At 47.7% G+C, this 14,036-nt stretch overlaps 1 protein-coding gene across 3 annotated transcripts in view; it reads left to right on the forward strand.

Moving 5' to 3' along the window:
- Rfx4 (regulatory factor X4) overlaps positions 1–14,036 on the forward strand; it is a 138,650-nt gene that overhangs the window by 88,460 nt on the left and 36,154 nt on the right. For all 3 annotated transcript variants that reach the window (XM_021174600.2, XM_021174601.3, XM_021174602.2), the window contains 3 exons: positions 4,764–4,864; positions 6,748–6,806; positions 9,142–9,286. In XM_021174600.2, the coding sequence (XP_021030259.1) occupies positions 4,764–4,864; positions 6,748–6,806; positions 9,142–9,286 (305 nt within the window). The remainder of the gene's footprint in view (positions 1–4,763; positions 4,865–6,747; positions 6,807–9,141; positions 9,287–14,036) is intronic.

Below are 14,036 nucleotides of genomic sequence, written 5' to 3' on the forward strand. Positions count from 1 at the left end.
GAGACCAGTGGGACCCAAGGCAGAGCAAGTGGGGCCAGAGTGTGTGTGTGTGCCTTGAGGACTGGGATGAGGATTTGGGGTTTCATTCTCAGGACAGAGGAAGGCAATGAGGACTTCTAACCATGAATGTCTGAGAGAAATGGTCCCTTCACCTTGTGCTGAGATGGAGGTAGACAGTAAGCAAGGCATCCTTGGGAAGTTAATGTTGGAGCCCAGGTGAGAGACTGTGGCCAACTGAGTTGGAAGAAAAGGGAGTATATGGGATGCCCTTGGGACATCATTTGGAGGTACAAATCTGCAGCCCTTGCTAAAAAGGACAAGAGTCTATGGTGGCACATCTAACGGGCACACTAACAGACAGATGCTGAGCCATGGGCAGCTTCCTGGTCGATGCACTCACCGTAGGGGTCACTTGCAAGGTTTCCTGGACTAAACAGAAAAGTGTGACCACACTGGATCAAGCCTGAAGTCCTTGCAGGAAGCACACAGGAGAGATGAACAGAATAAACAACACTACAAGGGAGAAATGGATCACAGCCGTGTGGAATATCCCCAGAACCTGTTACAGGATGCCAAGAGATGAGAGGCTCACAACTGAATCGAGGAAGCTTGGGAGATTGGATGTTATGTCTTACGTATGACGTGCATATCATTAATTTGAATAAACTAAAGGATGCCTTTAAGAGAACTGGGAAATTGGAATTCCCTCTGAACTTTACATGCCACAAAGAATTACAATTCATTACATCGGCTATCCTAAGGACCTGGAGAATTTAAATGAGTGCGTACATGTGAATGTATACATAGACACACACATTTAAACCTTGTGAAATTTGCACAGTAAGTTCTTAGGGGTAAATAATGTCATGGATTTGTTAAAAGGTCCCAGAAAAAAGGCAGAAGTAAATTAAGCTGGTGAAGGGCTGATTCTTGTTGGAGCTGGCTTGCATTAGTACTTGGAGGTTTGTTTTATTTTCCTAACCTGGGGTTTGTTTGAAACATTTTATAACAAACAGAGCTTCAGGGCTGAAGAGGTGGTGTAAAGGCTGAGTGCCTCCTGGTTTCTCAGAGGACCTGAGCTGGGGTCTCAGCACCGCCATCAGGCTTGCAGCACCATGTAACCCCAACTCTGGTGGCTCCGATGTCACTAGCCTCCAGGGGCGCTGGTGCTCAAGTGTGTATAGCAAGCCCTCAGATTAAAAAGAATAGTAAAGAATTTCAAGTCCTTCCAAAACAAAAAACAAAAAAAAAAACCAACCAAACAAACAAAAAAAAAACAGCAACAAAACTTAATGGAAAGTAGAATTTTATTCTGAAAATAAAATATAAGAAATATAAGAAATATAAGAAATATAAGAAAAGGCATAGGTCTGAGAGGGAAAACAGGGTTGTATTTGGGGCATGTTTCCTTTGAGACCTGTGAGTAGGGTTTCCTATCCACTGTAGGCTTGGCATTCTGCAGCCCCCTGTGCTGGAAGTATGTGCAGTGTAGGTAGTGACTGTTCTGTGGGCATGGATAAATTACAGAAGAGTGATATGATATGGTATATGATATATGATATGATTTTATTTGTTTGTTTGTTTGTTTATTTAATGTGTCTAAGTGTTTTGCCTGAATGTATATGCACTCTGTGTGTGTGTGTGTACCTGGCGCCTGCCCATGGAAGTCTGAAGAAGAATTCAGAAGAGGGCTCCAATCCTCTGGATCTGGAGCTGTAATGGTCAGGTAGAGGGCACCAAGCTCCGGCCGAGAAGCTAAAAGAAGTGGCCACTGATCCTGAGGAAAGCCAGGATTTTCCCAGAAAAGGACAAGGTCACAGTGGAGCAGCTGCCACCACGCTCGGCAAGCCTGAAAGCCAGATAACCTCATGGCTCTGCTGCTTAGGTGGAGCTTGCCGCCTAGGGGATGGGACACATGAGAACGAAGAAGGCAGCAAAGCAGCTGGGTAGCTGAAGAAGTGGCCATGGAGTAGAAGAATGACTCTGTGACGGTCACTGCATACGGGCGACACAACAAGAGCTATTTACTTACGTGTGTGTGTGTGTGTGTGTGTGTGTGTGTGTGTGTGCGTGTGCACGCATGCATGCATGCATATGTGAGCAGCATGTATGAGTGTTACGGCACACATGTGAAGTCCAGTGGACAACCTCTGTTGGTTCCCTGTTGTTCAGTGCTGTGGACAATGGACTGGCAATCCCACAGGCTTCTCGGGGTCCCCCTGTCTCCACCTCCCATCTTGCCATTAGAAGCACTGGGGTTACAGATGTGCACTACCATATCCAGCTTTATGTAGGGCCCTGGAGATCACACTCAGGTCCTCGTGTTTATACACCTTGCCCTTTGCCCACAGAGCCATCTCCCTTGCCCCTCCATTATTTTTAAAGTTTCCCCTGCTCATCCCACTTTCATTAGGTATTTATTTATTGCCATGGGAAATAAAGTCATAAAAAGTAAGCACCTGCCCTCCTGGAATTCTACATCTAGTGAGGGAGGGATGGGGTGGGGGCTGGTAGGACATAAGTAAACAAACTTAGTGCTAAATTCATGCAGTACTGAATTACATTTAAAAATCATCAGGTTGTGGGATGGAGAGATGGCTCAGCAGTTAAGTAGTCCTGGCTGCTCTTCCACAGGCCCTGGGTTCAATTCCTAGCACCCACATGTTGGCTCACAACCCACCACAACTCCACTGCCTTCTTCTGGCCTCTGTAGGCATTGCATGTATGTGGTACAGAGACACACACGCATGCAGAACACCCACACACATAAACTCTCAAAACTGAAGGGAACAAAATGGGAGCAGCAACGGACAGTCATGTGGGAAAGGGTTAATTAAGGTGGATGGATGGTCAGGATTCTCTAGGGAGGTGACTTTGAACCATAGAACAAAGAAAATAATGATAGATGCCACACAAGGATCTGGGGAAGGAGAGACTAGCAAGGGAGGTAGCTCTGAAAGGTAATATACCCTGAGAGGAAGCGTGAAGGCTGTGTGTGGCACACACCCTTAGTCCAGCATTCAGGAGGCAGAGGCAGGTGGGTTACACACCCTTAGTCCAGCATTCAGGAGGCAGAGGCAGGTGGGTTTCTTTGAGTTCAAGACCAACCTGGTCTACATTGCAAGTTCCATGGTAGCCAGGGCTACATGGTGGAACCCTCCCTGTCTCAAACAACAATAACAACAACAACAAAACAACAAAACATCTCCACCCCGAGAAACCAAATTCAAGCCAACCAACCAACCAACCAACCAATCAAACAATAAGAGGCAATAAGTTTAAGAGGATGGACAGGAGGAGTAGTTAGAAACCTGCCTTTCTTTTTCAAATAACAAAAGAAGTTTCCTTTTTGCAAAGTGAGTTATTCTTGAATGTGGCCAAAGCACTGGAGGAATGGTCCCACCCGGAGGGAGAGCTGAATTCACTAGAGAAGGGACAGTCATTCAGTGTCCCTGGAAAGTCAGAAAAGCTGAATGAAGGGTTTAGCCTTGGGACGAGAGGAAGGTGCCTCCTTGATTCTGCTAAGGAAGCTACGTGGCTTGTGCAGACAGCAAAAACGGCAACCATGCTGTCTTTTATGCCAGCTGTATGAGGAGGAGGGCAAGGTCGGTGGGGGAGGATCGTAGAGAGGGCGAGGACTAACTGGTCACTGAGAGACAAGAGTGGGTGAAAGCAGAGGAAAGTCAGGGACAGCCATGGAGGTCAGGGGTCACGGTCTGACAGGCCAAGGACAGGTGAGACAGAGTAAGTGTCTGGTCCTGGGCCAGGGTGGTGTGGACGGTCACCACGGGAAGAGGTCTCTGAGTCTGGTAACACCCAGGAAGAAAGTGGATCTGAGGCCTTGGAGCACATGGTTTTCATGAGGAGTCTGAAAATGGTGCCTAGGGTTTCCACACTGGATCCTACTGCCCCTTAGCTGCTTCTTGGGTCTAAGGCTTTCTCTCTTTTCTCCATCCCCAAAATACACTCTGGTTTCAAGGTCCATCCATAATGGGGCTTCCCCCAACCCCAACTTAAGCTATTACTAGGACTGCACAGTAGGCTCAGCCAGTAAAGTCTCTCACAGGCAAGTCTGACAGCATGAGTTCAATCCCCGGAGACCCACATGGTAGAGAGAGAGAGAGAGAGAGAGAGAGAGAGAACCAGCTCCTTCAAGTTTTCCTTTAACTTCTACACGTGTGCAACAGTGTGCCTATGCATATGTGCACACACACACGAGCATGAACACACACTTAAATAAATGCAAAATAATAGGATTTTCCTGAGCTGTTGCTTCCCAGCTCCCACAGAAGGCATCCTTTTGCTAGCCCGAGTGGGCAAGCATCTCCAAATGCTGCCCACGGATCTTCTAGGCTGGGAATGTGGACGAGACTGGAAGGAAGCACGAGGGGTGGGGGTCAGTTCCAAAAGAGCAGTCTTAGGACAAGGACCATTATCCTCACCCCTCCCAGGAGGCTTTCCCAAAATGGGACTCTGGATGCCACCGTGTTGGCTTTTACCAACCACTGTGCATCATGGACTGGCACCGGCACCCATAAGCCCCTCTCCCGAAGTGACCAGACCTTCAAAGGCATAGGCTTGCATGCTGTGCTTCTTGGGCAGCTCTGACCAGTGGCATCTATTGGTGGCAGCCAAAGGGGAGGATTATGTGAAATAAATTCCTCTGGAAACTCGGGACGTTCTTACAACTTCTCTCTCTCTCTCTCTCTCTCTCTCTCTCTCTCTCTCTCTCTCTCTCTCTCTCTCTCTCTCTCTCTCTCTAGCTTAACTCAGGTGATCCGAAAGTTTGCCAAGCAGCTGGACGAGTGGCTGAAAGTGGCTCTCCACGATCTCCCGGAAAACCTGAGAAACATCAAATTTGAATGTAAGCATTGGGCTTGGGAGGAGACTGAACGTGAGGGCGACAGTTCAAAGCCACTCCATTCTCGTAAGTCACTGATAAAATAACGCTCCGCCTACAAAGTGCCCGGAATTAGGCTAAGTGTTTCCCATGTGCGAAACTCATTTAGTCCTTGTAAAATGTTTGTCACCAGCAGCACAGAGAAGGGCCTCGCACTTAAAGAGGTGCTAAGTAGCAGAGACAGAATTTACTCCCAGGATCCCCATCTGATAACAAAGTCAACCACACAGCCACACAGCCCACAAAACAAACTCAAGTCAGTGCTCCGAGATTTCCTTGAAGCTCCTGCCCACAAAAGGCTGTAGCTAACCTAAGAGCCTCACATATTCTCCACCTAATTAGAAAGCCAAATTAATATTTCTTATAAAAGGGCTGGAGCCATGAATCTTCTCTTGGCCAAGTGGTGTCTTGTGCCCAGCGATTAGCTGAGCCTGAGGAAGCCTGGTTCTGTTTTCCTGTCTTGAAGGGTCTGTGCATAGTGAAGACTGTGTGTATAACACATTTGTTGCTACTGAACAAAGATAAGATGAGATTTTTTTTTAAAGCAAAACAAGGTTTTAAAATATGTTTCTTAAAGGCCTGTTTGAATACAGCTCGAAAGTCTTCTCCTAAAACAACTGCCAGTGGGGAAGACGAAGGATCAAATTACCCTTTCTCCACAGGCAAAGAAACCCTTTCAGACTCGCTTTGAGGCCGCCCGCAGCGCCCATCGCCTATTGATAAAGCCCGCTTTATTTCACGGCTCTCAGTTCTTTTCTTCTCTCCAGCACTAAATTCCACATCACAAAGTTAAAGAAAAAGTAATTAAGGAGCAGGATTAACAATTGATCGGCCTGGAAAATTAGAAGTTCACCCCCCCAGGCCCCACCCCCATCTCGCCAACCCCACACTATTTTATAAACCAAGCCAGCTCTGGGGACAAATTAGAATAAGCCTAAAGAATTTTCTGGCTATTTCATGACCAGTTCAGAAATTAATGAGAAGAATGCCCCGTGCTCGATTTAATTACACGGACAAAACAAAACAAAACAAAAAAACCCAACACTGGCTCAACATCTGCCACAAGGAGGAGGTGGGTTGGGCCTTCCACCTGTGCACACTTGGAGGAAGTGGTCTTTCCCAGGGAGCCTGAGGGGGTTGGTGAATGTGCAAGAGAGTGGAAGCAAACACCTCCCACCCCCCAGTGTAAGACTGGAAGAATAAAGACCAAGAACAGGCACATGTCTTAAAAAAAAAAAAAAAAGATACAGTTACCTTCACTCCAAATAATCAGACTATTACAGCAGATAGGCAAACATAGCCTTTCCTAAATCAAAACAGGTTCGGGAGGCCACTGGGCAAAATGACAGATGCTAAACGCCATGCTCCCTTGCAGGGGTAGCCCAAGTTCCACCCTAGAAGAAGCCCTTCCATACAGCACGGAGGTCAGTCACCGTTCAGAAGGGACACACTTGAGCTTTAAAGGGGGTTTCTTCAAAGCTTTCGTTTGATTCCTGTGATTATCTGGGAAGCGGTGGTTGAACTTGCAATTAGCAAAATGAAAGACAAGTGAATAATTGCTTTTACTCACGGTTGATTGATGCCATCATTTCTCACACCTGCGAGCGTGGCTTGTGCATGACTCTGAAATCTGTACCCCCAAATAGCATCATTAGGAAATGGCTGCTGGAGCTGAAACAGGACAAGAGGCAGGAGCAGGAGTTAGCCAGTAAGTCCCTAAAAACAGAGAAGGAGTGAGGAGACAGAGTTAGAAAATGAGAGCTACTATTTCAAATCTGCTCCTGGGGAAATCTAAGGTTGGAATACCAAGCACGCCAATGTTGCTAGCTTCCTGTTTTCTTTTGCAGTATCAAGGAGGTTTTCCCAAATCCTGAGGAGGCAAACATCGCTGAACCATCTGTGCCAGGTAGGACAAAGGCTACGTCCATAAGGACAACGTCCTGTGGCATAATACAGTCGTGTGTCGGGGCTCTCTCTGCATTGTGCTTAGTTTCTATTACATAAGAAACTAAAAACCTCAGCCCAAGGCTAAAGTTGTAACTTTTTACACAATCATTTTTAACATCCGTTGCCCCGTACCTTTCAGACATGATCTGGGGCCTCAAATTTGTGGTTTCTTGTGTGTTTTCTTGAAATAAATTACTGGGTGTGTCAACTCCTATTGACACTCAGGGGCAGCATGTAACCTGGGTGGCAGTCAGCACTCAACATAAATGGCTATTCCTCCTGATTCCCAATTTTCTGTCAGAGTTGATCTGCCTCACTCACCCATTTCAACTGCCTTTACGTGGTCAGACTGGCAACCACTCCTGTAAAGTGTCCTCTGGCTCTTGGGGGATCCTGGTTATGGGAGGGAGGGGTTCCAAGAAGACGCCCCCTTGGAATCCTCACTTGCCCCGTACCTGCCACAGAAGGCACATGGGGTGGCTTGGGAACAGAGGGGACTCCTTCTAGATTGGGGCAGCTGTGACAAAGTCATTGTTCTGGGGATGGGGCAGTCTGACAGATGTCTGGAACTCAGGGAAGAAGGTGATTATTAGGAAAACCAAGAGGCACTTCTCGTCCTATATTGCAGACCATATGCCAACCTAATAAACCAAGGAGCTTTCCTAAAGACATACACAGAGCAAGTCAAATTAAAGAAGACCCAGCGAAAGGCTCTTCTACACAGCCAGGCTCTCTCAGATACACTAACAGGGCAGGCAACTTGACTTTCATAGCTTAGCCACTCAGTTCATAAACTCTTTTGAGCTCCTGTCATAAGTCAGATACTGTGCTTAGTGGTACCTATCTTCATCAGGAAAACAAGTCAGTCAATCAATAATCAATCAATCAATCAATCAAACAAACAAACAAACAAACACGTTATAGAGAAAAGGTATAGAATATCAAGTATTTAACTGAGATAAAAAGGATGTCACATTGAGGCTGAAGCATCAGAACAGCAGGGATGTTGGGACAAGGTGGGAGAAGGATATTCCAGTCTATGGGAACACAACGGACAAAGGCTCTGAGGTATCTACCCAGTCAGTGCAGAGCAAGCCAACCTCTGCAGCTGTAGCCACTTACAGAGCCTGGCTTCCAGTCTATGCACCATACTTTCGAGCCACCAGGAGGAATATCATAGGCAGGTCCCACTGTATGTCCATTTCATAGACCCTGAGACCAGGCTGTAAGCACAGGCCACAAACAGCAAAGCTGAGGTCTGACCCAGGTGTGCTTGAATTCAGCACGTCCACCCGACATCAGAGGCCGACGTGTTCAAATATCCAGTCCGAGTGTCTCAGACACCGTGGGTACATCTGGCCTTCAGAGAGTGCTGCAGTAATTCCGGTGGGATTTTACTTGTTCCTGGACAGAGGATGGCCAGGGGTGGAGTTACCTCCACCTGGATATAATTATGTTTACTTGGAAGTTCACAAGCCTTAGCAACCAGCCTTAGCAACCAAGGATGATGCCTGTGATGTTTTCAATGTTTACCAAAAAATTTTTATTTAAGGACATTTTTAAAATGTATGAGTAAAAGAAATACTCATAGGCATGGTTCCACAATTAGCATTGTTCCAGCTTGTAAATTTCAGCTCACTAACAATGGTTTGCTAGGTAAGTTTTGGTTTTAAAAGGCACACACACGCACAAACACACACATCTTATGACTCCTATTATCTCTTCCTTATTCACGTTAGTTTTACTATCTTAATTATATAAAAAAATCAAAACAAAGAATAAGAATCCAAAAATACATGATAATAACATTTGTGTGAGGAAATATATACCTTGTGAAGTTTCTGGGTGTCAGTTAGGCCCAGGATCTCCAGAGTGATCCATCTGTATAGTAGCTCTTCAGTGTGGTCCTGTCAACTTCATGCCATAGGCACACAGGTTATTAAACGCAGAACTCCTTCCTACCAGATCACATGAGGAAGCAGACAGATCTTCATGCCTCGTGCTACTGTTGGGGGTCATGACCAAAAGGGGTTGAGAACAACAGCAGGGTGTGGCCTGGCCCGGGTCACCTTGCTAGACAAAGAGCCAGGAGAGGAGGGAGCCTCGGGAAGGAAGACTACCTCTCTGAATATTCTGAGCTATGGTATTGTTTCTTGAAACTGATTTTCCCTGGACTTCAGAGTAGTTTACAAAATGCTGTAGGCACACCCACTCAGAAGGCACGCGGGGGACAGAGAGGAGGGCTTTTAACCTGACAGCCTATGTGCTGACAAGTTGGTTGGATTGGATTTCAGGCATCTCGAACGGTGATCCACAGTGCAGACATCACGTTCCAGATGCTGGAGGACTGGAGGAATGTGGACCTGAGTAGCATCACCAAGCAGACTCTGTACACCATGGAGGACTCTCGGGATGAGCACCGCAGACTCATCATCCAGTGTAAGGTGTCCCGCCAGGGGCTGTGCTCCTTCTGTTTCTGTTTTTAAAAGGGAAAGAAGAAAGTATCTTGGTAAATATTCAAGTGGTGTTCCCACCCTGTCCCCTTCCCTGGATCACATTCTTCTTATTGTTCTTGTTGAATGGGTCAGCCAAGACAGGAGGGCCAAGTGTCAACATGGTGGCTGCAGTTGGGCAGCACACAATGTCATGCAAAGGACCCTTGCATGTGACCCTGAATGCCACGAATACCTCCGAGACTGTGACAGAGAATGGGAACGGAAAGCTCTGGCCTGTCTCAGGATGCGTTGGTGTAGAACAAGCTGGAGGTGCTGACTGCTTTTCAGTGCTCACATGATCATGAGCCAGCCCACCCCTGCTCCCCTAATCACACAGACACACACACATACGCACGCACACAAGGTGTATTCAAGTCTGGGAAGACATGAATGGGCGATGAGTTGCTTCTATGAACAGGTGTTCTTGGCCATATGGACAAAGACTTCCTACACGGAAGTAAGGTTCCAGTACAGCCCCGATGTGGGCAAGAAGTTTGCTCCCGAAAGTGAATCAATACAAGGGGACAGAAAACACCACCTACCGTCACCTTTAGACATGTCTCTTCCTTCTCTGAGCCTCGGCCCAGCCGACTGCTCAAGGCATGCCTCACTTTGGCCCGCCATCCTTTTCCCTGACGGGTGCACGCTGTCAGGAAGTGTGGTCAGGACACCTTCTCGGGGCTCTCAGGGAGGCTGGGACGGACAGAACGCTGTTGGGGGGGGGTAGATGGTTCTACCTCCATACCTTCTGTGTGGGGTAAATGACTCCATCGCTCCAGCACTCACTAGGAGGAGGGTTAGATTCAGCAAAGTCCAGGCCCCCTGACTTACAGGGTCTGATCCTCCAGATTGTTCTCTTGAGGGTCCCTGTCTTCTGCCAGTTGACCTAAGCCTGGGCTGTTTATGAGCCAACATCTTATGAGATTCCCTATTAGAGAGTGTTTCCTTGTAAGACCCTTCAGGGGCAAATAGCAGCCCTGAATTGTGTGAACTGTGGCCCTCCATGTCATGTTTCCTGGGTTTAGACCCTGGCCTTACCTCAGCCTCTTATTCCTTCTTCCTGCATGTTGCCCCAACCCACTTGTCTGCCGTTGAGTCTTAGAGAATCTCACTTAAATAATAATGCCATTGAGGCTGCCTTCTCTCTGCCAAGTGCCATGTCAAGCCCACCATGTGTGGTGTCATTAATTCTGCTCTGCAGCCACCCGAGGGACAGTCTTGGGTTGCTCTCTGCTTACATTTGGAGTTGGTGGGGCTTCTCCAGGGTCACAGAGTCACCTGTAGCAGTGCCTCCCCAGCCCAGGAGGAACCGAGGGAGCCAACGTTGTAGAATGTGGCTGGGTTCAAGAGGGTACAGGGTCTTCCTAAGTGCTTTCTATTGTGACTTTTTTGTTTGTTTTTAGTGTGTGTGTGTGTGTGTGTGTGTGTGTGTGTGTGTGTAGCTCAGAGGGCAACCTCAGTTTTTACCTTTCACCTTTTTTGGACTGGGTCTCTTGTTAGTCACTGACTACACCAGGTGTCTTAGTTAGGGTCACTATTGCTGCAGTGAAACACCACGATGAAAGCAACTTGGGGAGGAAAGGGTTTATTTGGATTACACTTCCATATCACAGTTCATTATCAAAGAAAGTCAGGATAGGAACACAAAGAAGGCAGGAACCTGGAGGCAGGAGCTGATGCAGAGGCCATGGAGGGGTGCTGCTCATGGCTTGCTCAGCCTGCTTTCTTATAGAACCCAGGACCACCAGTCCAGAGGTGGCACCATCCACAATGGGGTGGGCCCGGTGGGCCCTCCCCTCCCCTCCCCCATCAGTCACTAATTAAGAAAATGCCCAACTGCCAGATCTTACGGAGGCATTCTCTCAATTGAGGTCCCCTCCTTTCAGATAACTCTAGCTTGTGTGTCAAGCTGACATAAGACTAGCCAGCACACCAGGCTTCCTGGCTTTTAAACTCATGGGAAGTCTCCTGTCTCTGCCTCAGTTTACTATAGCAGTGCTGACATTACAGTCACATGCCCAACCTGTTTTTTTTTTTTTTTTAAATGGGAGTTCTAGGGATCCAGACCTCTGTCCTCAACCTTCACCCATAGAGCATCTCCCCAGCTTTCAGGCATGATTCTTCCTCTGCCCCCCCCCATCCCCCACTTCTCTGCTAAATCAAGAGGAGCCATGTTCCCAAGCATCCTAACAGCCAGCAGGAGACCACGGGTCACTATGTCTCAGGGCCACCCACTGACCCAGGCATGGAGCTGGAATCTGCTAGTATCTGGGGAGCAGAAGCCCACTGCGAACCTCATTTCCCGGTTTTAGCTGCCACTCATAGTTTCGCACTGGCTTAGAGCTTCTTGTGGGGAGTAAAGTGTGAACTAGACTTTAGGGAAAACACTGTCAGCAGAAGGACTTGAAGGGCACCAGGCACTGGGCCTGTACCAGAGCACTGAGTCTCTGAGAAAGAATCTTTGGGTTCTCTCATGGGGTTCCCCTAGACGCACGATAGAATCCTATCATTTGAAACTGGAATTATATTATGGTTTAGTTCAACCCAGCTGGCCCTCACTGTCTGTCTAGCCTGGATCAGGTTCTTTGTTAAGAGCTGGGACAATGACCTTCCGGACATGGGACTCGGAACTCTTGGCTAGTAAGAAGCTGATTCCCAACAGCACTGCATCTTGCCAAAGACAGGACAGTGGTACACGATGCAGTGGCAGAAAGGGGAGTTTGAGGAAGGGTGGCAAACCTGGAGGGAACAGCCCAGTGCATAGTGTCATACCTGTACCTCCCACATAGTCCTCGAACCACAACAGAGGGCCCAGAAGTCAGTGTGAGCAGGGGATCAGCAGACAGATCCGCAAACTCCTGCTGTCGGGTCTCCTTTCCGTTGATGGTGTGGAGCCCGAGTGGGGATGCTCGGCTCACGTTAGCTTTTAAATGTGTTGGTGTCTGAGCACACTGTCGGGATGAGTGTTAAGGGATGCCTTAAGAAGAGAGTGGAGCTGAATTTGCCCAAAAGACCTTGCTTAAATGTTGGCTCCAGTGTGTGGTGACCATGGCTTTTAATTCTATAAAATGAGGACAATGCAGAGGGATTAAGATTAAAGGAGACTACCACATGCTCAGTAGTGCTCCTCGAGGCACGGGGGTGCTGCGGGGCAGTGGCTAGGAGGCAGATGCTTGAGTAGGGCTGTTTGGAATCTTACTGCTGTTCACTAGCTGTGAAACAGCTGGGCAGTTCCTCGTCTCAGAGTGCCTGAGTTTCTTTATTTGCAGATGGGGAAACCTGAGGATACCTACTTGGCTTGTCCATTTATTCACTCAGTAACCAGCTGAACATCTTCTCCATGCCAGGCAGTCCTAAGCGGTGGGGTCAAACAGGAAGCATGACACAGCCAGCCCCCATGACATCGACACTTGAGAGTCTGTCTCAAGGTTAAGTTAGTATGCCCATGTAAGTCACCGAAGAGAGTGTTGTCCCTCAGCCAGTGCTCAAGGAAGTTAGCTGTTGTCGTGGGGGTGGGGGGGGGGGGTGGAGGTTGTTGTTGTTGGTTGGTTGGTTGGTTTTTGTTTTTGTTTTTGGGTTGGGTTTTTTGTTTTGTTTTGTTTTGTTTTTCTTTTTTTTTTGCTCTTTTACTATATAATCTTTATTGTCACCCTCAGTGACAGTAGCCAGGACACAGAGAAAGAACCCCAAAGTCACATCTAAAACCTGGTTCTAGGTTCTGCCATGTAACTCACTTGCTTTCTGGCTTTGAGTAGATTGATCAGCCTCAATAAGACACAGCACCTTGTCTCAGTGACTTTTCCCATCCCTGTGGTAAAATACCCTAGCAAAACCAACGAGAGGGAAAGAGTTCATTTTGACTCACAGTTCAAGGCTGCAATCCATCATGGTGGGGTGGGCGTGGCAGCAGGAGGTTGAGATTGGCCTTGTTCAGTTTGGGACCCTAGCCCATGGAATGGTGCCCTCCATTAAGATAGGCCTTCTCACCAAAGATAACCCAATCTAAATAATCCCTCCAGACAGTCCCAGAGGCTTATCTCCCAGGTGACTCTAGATTCTGTCAAGTTGACAATGTTAGCCACCAAGCACTTCATCTACAACCTGAGAAAGATGGATGCACTTTTAAAGCCCGACTTCATGCTAAGCATCAGGACTATTTGGCTCCTTTGAGAACTCACCAACCAAGCAAAACAGACCACATTGGCTGGCTGTCTCACTTGGGAAAGAACTGCTCAGACTCATGGAGAAAAGAGGCATATAGAGATCTTGAACTGTGGCTATATTTACTTAGTTCCACTCCAAAATCCACACAAAAAATATGCGGTGAAAGAGATGCTTGCCATGCGAGTGGTCCCAGCCTGGCGCCTGCTTCCCACAGTGCTTCCTGGTCTCCAAGCACTTCCAACCTTAGTCTCCTCACCTGACGTTGAAGGCGGGGCAGCGAGAGCAACAAGCAGCTTCATTGTGATTAGAATGCAGTCAGTACACAGGGCTCCGGCACTGAGAGGCTGGGCAAGCTACTTACCCAATAGAGTTGTGGTGCAAAAACATTGCGATCACTACATGTGCCCCATCCCTGGACAGAGAGCAAGAGATGGTAATGCCCTGAGCCTAATGATTGAGTAAGGCTTTCCAGAATTACAGCCGTAGCTCAGATAATGTACCAAACAATGCTAACTGGCAATGAGAGAGGA

The sequence above is a fragment of the Mus caroli genome, unplaced genomic scaffold (assembly GCF_978045245.1).
Source record: "Mus caroli unplaced genomic scaffold, Mus_caroli_1 scaffold_9, whole genome shotgun sequence".
Classification (NCBI taxonomy): domain Eukaryota; kingdom Metazoa; phylum Chordata; class Mammalia; order Rodentia; family Muridae; genus Mus; species Mus caroli.